We start from the raw sequence: 12,788 nt of genomic DNA on the forward strand, positions 1-12,788 counted from the left end.
GAGTTACGAGGAAAGATTGGAGAAACTGGGGCTCTTCTTAGAAAGACGGAGATTAAGCGGGGATCTGATAGAGGTGTATAAAATCATGAAGGGAATAGAAAGAGTCAACAGTGTTAAGCTTTTCCCGAGATTGGGGACAATTATGAGAGGTCACGATCTAAGGGTGAGTGGGGGGGAAGTACAATTTGGATACGAGAGGAAGGTTTTTCACGCAGAGGGTCGTGGGGGTATGGAACGCGCTACCAAGTAGGGTGGTGGAGGCAGGCACGTTGGACTTGTTTAAGGTTTACTTAGATAGACACATGAGCGAAACGGATGGAGGGTTATAGTAGAGGGTATTAAATAGGGTCAGAGCCTCGGGACGACACCGGAAATGTAGTATTACATGTTAATGTTTTGTCTTTTTATTCCACAGTGTCGGTCCACCTTGTTGTCAAACGAGGGGCATGCACACAGTGGGTCGTGCGTGGGCTGCTCTTGGAGGTTCCGAGAGTGGCCTAGTACTTCGTGTCGGTGTGTATGCTTAATCCTGGACCAGCAGACGGGCACCGCAACAGCTCAGTGACTATCACTGCTAGCTGTGCAGATACATGGATTTGGGCCTGTGTCTGTGGGAGTTTGCGCATTCTCCCTGTAGTTGCGTGGGTTTCCTCCGGGTGCTCTGGTTTCCTCCCACACCCCAAAGATGTGCTCTTAGGCTGATTGGTGTACCAAATTGACACTATTCTCCCCTGAATCTGGCTACATTAGGGGTTCCATTCACATACACACAGGGCAGGGTAGGTGTAGGAAGATGTGGCGGCGTGGGCTCGTTGGGCCGAAGGGCCTGTTTCCCATGCTGGGTTGTTCTTTGTTCTTTGTTATGTAGCATCGGGTCAAATATCTTATTTTTATTGCAAATAAATTAAGTAATTTCTGTCATTTTGTTGGAACAAGTGAGATCAACTGAATTTGCACGAATGATGCAACTGATCCGTACAACCTTTAGCTTTGGCAGGTGCTGATGTTGCTGGGAATGTGACTCATTCTCCTGTGGATGATGTGACTTGGGCATCTGCCAGTATTTCAGAGCGGAGCTCTCCTGAAGAAAAGATACCAGGCCTGGGGTCAGACTTAGTCGGAGATCTTGAACAAGTAAAAGACGCTAACGACATGGAAGAACCCATCATTCGTTCTCCAGCTAGGTATGGTCAACTGGAGTGCACTTTAAATGGCTGGGTGTAAAGGATTTCGAAGGATATTTAAGAAATGGGAAATTGTTGTTTGAGGAACTGATGTTAAAAAAGAAAAATTACTCGTGAACTTAATTTGGACTAAAAGCTGATGAATTCCCGATGTCTCCAGTGATAGAGTTGCATGGTGACACAGTGGTTAGTACTGCTGCCTCTCAGTGCCAGGGACACAGGTTCAGTTCCGACCACAGGTGACTGTGTGAAGTTTGCTTGTATTCTCTGTGTCTGCTTTGGTCTCCTCTGGGTGCTTCAGTTTCCTTCCACACTCCAAAGATATAGAACATAGAACATTACAGCGCAGAACAGGCCCTTCGGCCCACGATGTTGCGCCGACCAGTTAAAAAAGAAAACAACAATGACCCACTAACCTAAACCAATCCCTTTTCGTCCATAAACCTGTCCACAGACCTCTTAAACGCCCCCAAACTAGGCGCATTTACAACTGCAGCAGGCAGGGCATTCCAATCCCTCACCACCCTCTGGGTAAAGAACCTACCCCTGACATCTGTCCTATAACTACCCCCCCTTAGTTTAAAGCCATGCCCCCTCGTGCTAGATTTTTCCATCAGAGGAAAAAGGCTATCACTATCCACCCTATCTAAACCTCTAATCATCTTATATGTTTCTATAAGATCCCCTCTTAGCCGCCTTCTTTCCAGCGAAAACAACCCCAAATCGCTCAGCCTCTCCTCATAGGATCTCCCCTCCATACCAGGCAACATCCTGGTAAACCTCCTCTGCACCCTCTCCAAAGCCTCCACATCCTTCCTGTAATGTGGGGACCAGAACTGCACACAATACTCCAAGTGCGGCCGCACCAGAGTTGTGTACAGTTGCAACATAACGCTACGACTCCTAAATTCAATCCCCCTACCAATAAACGCCAAGACACCGTATGCCTTCTTAACAACCTTATCTACTTGATTCCCAACTTTCAGGGATCTATGTACACATACACCTAGATCCCTCTGCTCCTCCACACTATTCAAAGTCTTCCCGTTAGCCCTATACTCAACACATCTGTTGTTCCTACCAAAGTGAATTACCTCACATTTCTCTGCATTAAACTCCATCCGCCACCTCTCGGCCCAGCTCTGCAACCTGTCTAAGTCTTCCTGCAAACTATGACACCCCTCCTCACTATCTACTACACCTCCGACTTTGGTGTCATCAGCAAATTTACTGATCCACCCAACTATACCCTCATCCAGATCATTAATAAAGATCACAAACAGCAGTGGCCCCAACACAGATCCCTGAGGCACACCACTTGTAACCGAACTCCATGATGAATATTTACCGTCAACCACTACCCTCTGTCTCCTATCCGCTAGCCAATTCCTAATCCAGTTCCTTAGATCACCCCCAATCCCATACATCTGCATTTTGTGCAGAAGCCTACCATGGTGAACCTTATCGAACGCCTTACTAAAATCCATATACACCACGTCCACTGCCTTACCCCCATCCACCTCTTTGGTCACTTTCTCAAAGAACTCAATAAGGTTAGTAAGGCACGACCTACCCACCACAAAACCATGCTGACTATCTCCAATCAACTCATTACTCTCCAAATAACTATAAATCCTATCCCTAATAATTTTTTCCAAAACCTTGCCCACAACAGAAGTGAGACTCACCGGTCTATAATTCCCGGGGAAGTCTCTGTTCCCCTTCTTAAACAATGGGGCAACATTCGCTAACCTCCAATCATCTGGTACTATACCAGAGGCCAACGACGACCTGAAGATCAGAGCCAGAGGCTCTGCAATCACTTCTCTTGCCTCCCAGAGAATCCTGGGGTAAATCCCATCCGGACCAGGAGACTTATCTATTTTCAGACCCTCCAGAATATCCAGCACATCCTCCTTATCAACTGTAACACTGTCAATTCTACTCCCCTGCAACCCAGTGTCCTCCTCAGCTATATCCATGTCCCCCTGCGTGAACACTGAAGAGAAATATTGGTTCAATGCTTCACCAATCTCCTCCGGTTCCACACATAACTTCCCTCTTCCGTCTATAACTGGCCCTAACCTTGCCCTAACCAACCTTCTGTTCTTGACATACCTATAGAACGCCTTAGGATTCTCCTTAACCCTATCAGCCAAAGTCTTCTCATGTCCTCTTTTAGCCCTTCTTAGCTCGCTCTTCAACTCCCTCCTAGCCAATCTAAAGCTCTCTAGTGCACTATCCGAGTGCTCACGTCTCATCCGAACATAAGCCTCCTTTTTCTTTTTAACCAACGAATCAACTTTTTTGGTCCACCACGGTTCCCTAGCCTTACCAATTCCACCTTGCCTGACAGGGACATACCTATCACAGACTCGCAGTAGCTGCTCCTTGAAAAAACTCCACATTTCGGACGTTCCCAATCCCTGTAATCTCCTAGTCCAACCTATGTTTCCTAATTCTCTCCTAATAGCCTCATAATTACCCTTCCCCCAGCTAAAACCACTGGCCCGAGGTTCATGCCTATCCCTTTCCATCACTAAGGTGAACGTAACCGAATTGTGGTCACTATCACCAAAATGCACACCAACTTCCAAATCCAACACCTGATCTGGCTCATTTCCCAGCACCAAATCCAATATAGCCTCACCTCTAGTTGGCCTATCTACATACTGAGTCAAAAAACCTTCCTGCACACTTTGCAGAAAAACTGACCCCTCTAACGAGCTAGAGCTATAACAATTCCAATCAATATTAGTAAAGTTAAAATCCCCCATAATAATTATGGGGGATAATGGGGGATAACCCATATGTGGGTTAGCTTAATGAGTCATGCTAATGCTTGGCCTAGCGTCAGAGGGATTAGCAGGATAAATACATGTGTTACGGGGATAGGGCCTGGGTGGGTTGTTGCCGGTATAGACTTGATGGGCCGAATGCCCTCTATCTGCTCTGTCAGGATTCTATGATTGCTGCACGTGGAGTTCTAAAAGAAATGGATGCAGAGATCGTGGATGCATAGGTTTTGATCTCCCAAGATCCCCTCAATTCTGGAACAGTGAAGGGATTGGAAGTTAGCAAATGTATGAATGTTGTTCAAGAAGGCAGGTTGAGGAAAAAATGGGAAACGACAGGCCAATTAGCATGACATTAGCGGGAAAATATTGCATTATTAAGCAAATGATATCAATGCCCTTATGAAATGAATGGTCAGAGTCAACGTAGTTTTATGAAAGGGAAATGATGGGGAACTAGTGCATGTAGTACATTTGTGTTTTTTAAAAATATGAAGTTTAACAGAAGATGAGGGTTCTGTGTTTGAGATTCTTAAATTAACATGGATATGGGATAAGCTAAAGGACAAAAATCAGTAGGAATAATTTGTTCATTTTCAAGTTAACAGGTTGAAACTATTACATTAAAGTCTTGCTGCAATTGTTTTTAGTGACACTGCACCCTGTGATACGGTATTATGTATCCATATTTGAAGGAAAGATATACTTGCCTTTGAAGAGGTGCAATGAAGGTTTACTAGATTGGTTTCTGTGATGGGAGGATAGTCCTATGAGGAAGAGGCTGAGAAGAATAAGCCTCTGCTGTCTGGAGTTTGGAAGAATGATCGATCTCTCATTGAAATATGTAAGCTTCTGAGAGGCTTAACTGGGTAAATGCTGAGATTTTTAAAAAATTCTTGGGATGCTGGTATCATTGGTATCAATAAAAGGTCACTTTTTATTGTCCAACATTCAGGAAGTTGCAGTGAATTACTTCCTTGAACTGCTATAATCCAGGTCGTGTAGGTGCTTTTTTTCTACAGTGGGTTGATAGAACTGCGTGGCTTATGAGGCCATTTCAGACAGTTAGGACAGTTCAGAGTCAATCTCATTGCTGTGAAATTGGTGTTACACCTAGGCCAGACCAAGTAAGCATGGCAGATTTCCTTCCCTAAAGGACATTAGTGAACCAAGTGGGCTTTTAATGACAGATCAGTAGTTTCAAGATCATTATTAATAAGAATTAGGGTCATAGCCTCAGGATAATAGGACAACCATTTCGGAGATGAGAAATTTCTTCATTTAGTGGATTGTGAATCTTTGGAATTCTCTAACTCCAGGAGCTTTTTGGTACTCAGTTGTTAGTACATTCAGGTTGTAGTGGGTAGTGTTGTGTATCATGATGATTTGCTGGGGTGAATTTTCCTTGCTGTCGTTAGAAACTTGGCCTACATGGGGTTACATGGCATTTGTTGGAGTGGGTTGTGTTTGCTTGATGTGATACTTGTGATTTTGCAAAGCACTTCAAGCCTTGTAGTAGGTGTGTGCTATCTGCTGATGTAGCATGGTGGTGTAGTCTTTGGTTGTCCTAATTTTTGCCATTCCCTTTTAGTTTTCATCTATTGACATCCCTATTACCACCTATGTGGTGGTCAGTGCTGAATCAAAGAACAAAGAAAGTTACAGCACATGAACAGGCCCTTCGGCCCCCTAAGCCCCTACTGACTTTGCTGCCCGACTGAACTAAAACCCCCTCCCCTTCTGGGGATCATATCCATCCATCCTTCCTATTCATGTATTTTTCAAGACGTCCCTTAAAAGTCACTATCATATCTGCTTCTACTACCTCCCCTGGCAGTGAGTTCCAGGCATCCACCACTCTGTAAAAAAAAACTTGCTTCGTACATCTCTTTTTAAACCTTGTCCCTCACACCTTAAACCTATGCTCCCTAGAAATTGACTCTTCTGCCCTGGGAAGGAGCTTCTGACTATCCACTCTATCCATGCTCCTCATAATCTTGTAGATTTCTATCAGGTTGCCCCTCAACCTCTGTTGCTCCAGTGAGAACAAACCAAGTTTCTCCAACCTCTCCTCATAGCTAATGCCCTCCATCCTGGTAAATTTTTTCTGTACCCTCTCCAAAGCCTCCACATCGTTGTGGCAGTGTGGTGACCAGAATTGAACACTATATTCCAAGTGTGGCCTAACTAAGGTTCTATAAAGCTGCAACATAACTTGCCAATTTTTAAACTCAATACCCAGGTTGACACTGACCGTGCTGCCCGAGCATGCCATATGCTTTGTTGACTACCTTCTCCACCTGCATTGCCACTTTCAGTGACTTGTGTGCCTATACACCCAGATCCTTTCACCTATCAATACTCTTAAGGGTTCAGCCATTTACTGTATATTTCCTGTCTGCATTAGACCTCCCAAAGCATGCCTCACATTTGTTTGGGTTAAACTCCATTTGCCATCTTTCCGCCAAGTCTCTAACCGATTTATATCCTGCTGTATGCTCAGATGGTCCTCATCGCTACCTGCAAATCCTCCAACTTTTGTGTTGTCCTCTTGAGCCTGTACAGAATGTGATGGGCTAGAGTAAGCTAGACATGAGCTTTTAGACCTTGGAGAAGATGCATTAGTGGGGAAGGAAGGAGGTGAGGAAATCTGCACTGCTTGGTAAGCTCGGAAGATGGAATGTTATTTATGACATCACATCAGTGCTTCGCTGATACTTTGGTACTTTTTCTTGAAATTGGGCTGACAGAAGTGATTCTAGCCCCATTACCATGTTGCTAAACTCCCTGGGAATATCCTTCTGACAGTGGACCTTCACTCCTACTTTTGGCTGCTTGTCCTATATCAGCATCCTGTTAATTTATGTTTCGGGGGTGGGGGGGCAACTTTGAGTCAAGTGCAACACGAATGCCCCTCTATTCTGTCTGAATACTGTATATGGGCTGATAGCTTGCTCAGAGTCATTTGCCTGATTTTGCTAGCTCTATGGAGCAGTTGGCAGGTTTATCACCCTACAGGGCACTGATTGGGCACTGAATAGATGTTTAATTCTTTTGAGAAGGTATTGCAGAAGGTTTGCTTTCAGGAATAGCAGAGGAAGTATAGCGCCATCCAAAAAGGGGGGTTGTTTAAAGCAGAGCTTCAGCATATAGATAATCGAGGCATGAAATCTGCAGTGTTGAATGGTTCAAATGATGCCTTGCGCTTAGATGTCTGTGTCAGAATTTGTAATGGTGCAATTTGTATTTTCAGTGTCCAAGTGGAGGCATCAAAACACAAGAAAGCCACAAGCTCTTTGTCCTTTCAGTCTACTGTCAGCAACATGTCTCAGAGGCCTTTTCAGAATGATTCAGCAACAGTATCAGGAGATGGCGTGAGACAACTGACTACTACTACCTTTACACCTTTACCTTCTCTAACCTACAGACCGCAATTTACCGATGTCAGTGTTACAGCAGCCAGACCTCCGACGTCCTCAGCCGCAGGTTGGAACAGTATAAAGCTTACGTGAATCTTGGTTGTAATGGTGATTCCCTGAAAATGGAGAGGAATAATGTGTGTTTCAGTGGTGTGAATCATAAAGGTGTTACTATGTCTTAGGGACTAGTTAGCTCAGCTGGTTATCTGGGATGTGAATGGCTTAAATTGGAGCTTACACAGTTTTCATTTTGGTTATTGTAGCCTCCATGCTTAGCTCCCCACTAAGCCTCCAACACCGTATGACTGCTGAACTCACTTACCTGGATGCTATAGAGGAGTCTGTCCGACAGCTATCAGAGATAGACCGGACCCGGGGGATTGCGCTCGCTCAACAGGAGACTGTGTCATTGGCTCAGATCCTAAAGGTACTAATATACTTTGCGTTCTTTTAGAGGTACGATTATAAAATGTTTAAAATGATTGGTTGTTAATTGAGAATAGTTCCAAATTTCAGCTAAATCAAACAGAACAAAGATTATTCAAATGAATATTAACTTTTCTTTCCCGTGTATTGTGTTTCACAAGGACACGGCCCAATCTTAACTGTACAAGTGTTAGAATCTAACCTGCACAAAACTGCATGTTCAAATCTGGCTGATAAATGAACTTGACCATGTTTCCAAGAAATTATAGCTTTGTAAAAAATGTGATTTATGACTGTCATGTAGTTCTTGTTTAAAGTCGAAATCCCAAAGCCTATTGATTAAAATCTTGACATTTGGCACCATTTAGTTTGAGGTACCTCATTTCTAAGTCTTGCTATTTGGGCATTGAAGAATTGACAATTAAATTTGCACGGTGGAAAGTGGTGTAATGCAAAGTTGCTTTTCTGGTTTAATTGATGGCTGTTTATGTTCAGGCCCAGCAACAGAGACATGAACATGACATAGCCCTTCTGAAGCTGAAGGCTGAACAGGAAACAGTGGCAAGCCAGAGACAACTGGAGGAAACCAGGCAGAAAGCTGTACAGGTACTTGAACGTGTTTCAGGGTCTGGAAATGCAAATAATAATTCAGAGTTGGATGATACTCAACATACAATTACAGCAAAAAAAAATGTATTTTTAAAGAGCTTTTTTAATCTAGAACCTACCACTCCAAACAGTTTCTTCCACCATAGGTGCCTTATGAAATTGCAATCTTGAAAATTGATGGCAAAAGTCAAGAAGGGAGGTGTTGCAGTGAATCAAGAGTTTGATCAACAGGATGTATATACTTGAGGTATTTGGAGTAGATAGAGAGTTGTTAGGATTTAAGGAATAAATTCCGCATAAAGGCACAGGTTACAGATGATCAACCAGGATCTTGATCAACCAGGATCTTGATCAACCAGGATCTTGATCAACCAGGATCTTGATCAACCAGGATCTTGATCAACCAAGCCAGTGAGCTGAGGAATGACAGATGGAGTTTAATTCAGATAAATGCAAGGTGTGGTAAGACAAACCAGGGCAGGGCTTGCACGGTTAATGGTAGGGCCCTGGGGAGTGTTGTTGGACAGAGACACCTAGGCGTGCAGATACATAGTTCCTTGAAAGTGGCATCACAGAAGGCATCTGGCACACTTGCCTTCATTGGTCAGAGCATTGAATACAGGAGTTGGGACGTTATGTTACAGCTGTACAAGATATTGGTAAGGCCACATTTGGAGTACTACATACAATTCTGGTCGCTCTGTTATTAAACTGGAAAGGATGACAAAAAAAATTACAAGGATGTTACCAGGACTGGAAGGTTCCAGGACTGAACCATTATTTCTCTTCGGTGTTCACGCAGGACGATATGAATGTAGCTGAGGAGGTCACTGGGGTGAAGGGGTGTAAAATAGAAAGTATTGCAGTTGATACAGAGGATGTGTTGGATATTCTAGAAGGGTTGAAAATAGATAAGTCCCCTGGTCCAGACGGGATTTACCCTAGGATTCTATGGGAGGCAAGAGAGGTGATTGCAGAGCCACTGGCTCTGATCTTCAGGTCGTCGTTGGTCTCTGGTATAGTACCGGAAGATTGGAGGACAGCGAATGTTGTCCCATTGTTTAAGAAGGGGAACAGAGACTTCCCTGGGAATTATAGACCAGTGACTCTTACTTCTGTAGTGGGCAAGGTTTTAGAAAGAATTATTAGGGATAGGATTTATAGTTATTTGGAGAGTAATGAATTGATTAGAGATAGCATGGTTTTGTAGCGGGAAGGTCGTGCCTTACTAACCTTATTGAGTTCTTTGAGAAAGTGACCAAAGAGGTGGATAGGGGTAAGGCAGTAGACGTGGTATATATGGATTTTAGTAAGGCGTTTGATAAGGTTCACCATGGTATGCTTCTGCAGAAAATGCAGATGTATGGGATTGGTGGTAATTTAGGTACTTGGATCAGGAATTGGTTAGCAGATAGGAGACAGAGGGTGGTGGTTGATGGTAATTATTCATCGTGGAGTTCGGTTACGAGTGGTGTGCCTCAGGGATCTGTTTTGGGGCCACTGCTGTTTGTAATCTTTATTAATGATCTGGATGAGGGTATAGTTGGGTGGATTAGTAAGTTTGCTGATGACACCAAAGTCGGAGGTGTGGTAGATTGTGAGGAAGGGTGTCGAAGTTTGCAGGGTGACTTGGACAGGTTGCAGAGCTGGGCCGCGAGGTGGCGGATGGAGTTTAATGCGGAGAAGTGTGAGGTAATCCATTTCGGTAGGAATAACAGATGTGTTGAGTATAGGGCTAACGGGAGGACTTTGAATAGAGTGGAGGAGCAGAGGGATCTAGGTGTATGTGTACATAGTTCCCTGAAAGTTGGGAATCAAGTAGATAAGGTTGTTAAGAAGGCGTACGGTGTCTTGGCGTTTATTGGTAGGGGGATTGAATTTAGGAGTCGCAGCGTCATGTTGCAACTGTACACAACTCTGGTGCGGCCGCACTTGGAGTACTGTGTGCAGTTCTGGTCCCCACATTACAGGAAGGATGTGGAGGCTTTGGAGAGGGTGCAGAGGAGGTTTACCAGGATGTTGCCTGGTATGCAGGGGAGGTCCTATGAGGAGAGACTGAGGGATTTGGGGTTGTTTTCACTGGAAAGAAGGCGGCTAAGAGGGGATCTTATAGAAACATATAAGATGATTAGAGGTTTAGATAGGGTGGATGGTGATAGCCTGTTTCCTCGGATGGAGAAAGCTAGCACGAGGGGGCATGGCTTTAAATTAAGGGGGGGGTAGTTATAGGACGGATGTCAGGGGCAGGTTCTTTACCCAGAGGGTGGTGAGGGACTGGAATGCCCTGCCTGCTGCAGTTGTAAATGCGCCTAGTTTGGGGGCGTTTAAGAGATTGGTGGATAGGTTTATGGACGAAAAGGGATTGGTTTAGATTAGTGGGTCAATGTTTTTTTTTAAAATAAGACTGGTCGGCGCAACATTGTGGGCCGAAGGGCCTGTTCCGCGCTGTAATGTTCTATGTTTAAGTTATAAGGAGAGGCTAGGATTTTTTCCCCAAGGGAATCTTGTAGAAATTTATAAAATGATGAAGGGCATAGATAATGTGAATAGCCAGTGTTTTTTTCCCAGAGCAGGGGAATCCAAAATTAGAGGTCGTAGGCATATGGTGAGAAGGGAGAGATTTTAAAGGGACTTGTGGAGCAGTTTTTTCACACAAAAGAGTGGTGCATGCATAGAATGAGCTGGCAAAGGAGGTGGTAGAGATGGGTATAATTGCAACATTTAAAAGACATTTGGGCAGTTATATGGATAGGAAAGGTTTAGAGGGATATGGGTAAAACACAGACAAATGAGACTAGTTCTGTTCAGAAAACACATCAGCATGGATGAGTTGGGCCAAAGGGCCTGTTCCTGTGCTGTATATATCTATAACTCTATAATTCTAAGATGGCAAAGCAAGGAATGGAAATTATTGGGGTGCATTGGAATGGGGTGGGGGGGAATTGTTTCTAGAGTTGGATGAGGTTAAGGAGAGGAGAAGCCATGGTTATCTGAAATTGGCTTAGTAAATTTGGAATGTTAGAATGTTATTTCTTTGAGCGATTTTTCAGATGAAGTTCAGACCCCAGAATTGTACATCTTTAGACACAGGCAACTTAGTGAACCTAATCCTTGCTATTGGTTTTTAGTTGCTAGTAATATTCTTTTGTCTGTTTTAGTAGCTTGAAAATGGCTACGGAATGATTTTAACTTGTGCAGGAGTTTTCCAAATAACTATTCCAAGGTTCTTCTGTCTGTCCTTGCATTTTTCATTCTTTAAGTTCCAACTCCTCTAAGATTCTCTGCTACTTTTATCTTAATTCACGTCGAATCCCAGTAACCCATTAGCCCTTTGTTCAGTGACCTACTCTAGTTCCCTACTCCTTGAATTTAAAATTCTCATTCTTACGTTCAATCTCCACGTGACCTTGCAGCTCTTGTATCTTTAGTGCAAAGGTGGAGGGTACCACAATAGACATCAGCAGGGAATAGATTCAGAGTTGTTAAGTCTAGAGGGAAATGTGGACAGTTGTGATGACATTCAGATGTGGTTGGAAGTTCATCTTGGAGCCATTTGTGATACCAAGCTTGCAAACAGTCTGGTTCCAATTCAGACAGTTACCAGAAAAGGGGCTAAGTGGCAAGGGATAGGTGATTTCAAGACTGTGGAAAGGTTTTGATGAGGTAGACCTCACTTCACATGCCCTTGTTTTATACGTGCACTTCTTGAGTCATATCAGTAGGGAAAAGTTGTGTGGAAGGAAATCAGTGGAATATGACAAAACTGTACGTGGCCATTGGTCAATAAAATTTCTTGTGCGCCACACTCGGAACCCAAATGGGCCACATGTGGGCTGCAGGGTTGCCCATCAGTACTTAAGAAATTGGACTGCTTGTTTTGGACCCCATTCACTCCCAGCACCACTGGTCCACGGTGGCAGCACTGTGCACCATACACAAGGTGCACTGCAGTAACTCAACTTTGGCTCTTTTGACAGCACCTCTTAGACCTGTGACATTCCACTGTGTTGATGCATGGAGGCACCACCACCTCCAAGTTCTCCTCCAAACCACACATCATTCTGACTTGGAAATCTACCACTGTGCCTTCGCTGACACTGAGTTAAAATCCTGCACTTATCTAACATTGTGGGATTACTGTGGTTCAAGAAGGTATCTCATTGGGGACATTTGTATATGGGCAATAAAATGCCAGTGACATCCAGGCTAGATGGCCTACTCCTGCTCCTATTTCTTATGTTCTTATGTTCTTATATCCCAAGAAAGGTGGTAGGACTGGAGGGTCTCAATGACATTATTGTTACTAGAGAGGCGGTGCTCGACAGACTGGAGGGACTGATTGTGGACAAGTCCCC

General features: G+C 44.0%; 1 protein-coding gene across 6 annotated transcripts in view; it reads left to right on the top strand.

The window, feature by feature from the left end:
• The window catches only part of cep350 (centrosomal protein 350), a 243,456-nt gene that overhangs the window by 136,821 nt on the left and 93,847 nt on the right, over window positions 1-12,788 (top strand). For 5 of the 6 annotated variants that reach the window (XM_080195995.1, XM_080195999.1, XM_080195998.1 and 2 more), the window contains exons 15-18: window positions 989-1,184; window positions 7,233-7,465; window positions 7,662-7,825; window positions 8,320-8,430. In XM_080195995.1, the coding sequence (XP_080052121.1) occupies window positions 989-1,184; window positions 7,233-7,465; window positions 7,662-7,825; window positions 8,320-8,430 (704 nt within the window). The remainder of the gene's footprint in view (window positions 1-988; window positions 1,185-7,232; window positions 7,466-7,661; window positions 7,826-8,319; window positions 8,431-12,788) is intronic. The other variant, XM_080196000.1, reaches the window with a different exon arrangement.

The sequence above is a fragment of the Carcharhinus amblyrhynchos genome, chromosome 9, assembly GCF_965287045.1.
Source record: "Carcharhinus amblyrhynchos chromosome 9, sCarAmb.v2.hapA, whole genome shotgun sequence".
Lineage (NCBI taxonomy): Eukaryota > Metazoa > Chordata > Chondrichthyes > Carcharhiniformes > Carcharhinidae > Carcharhinus > Carcharhinus amblyrhynchos.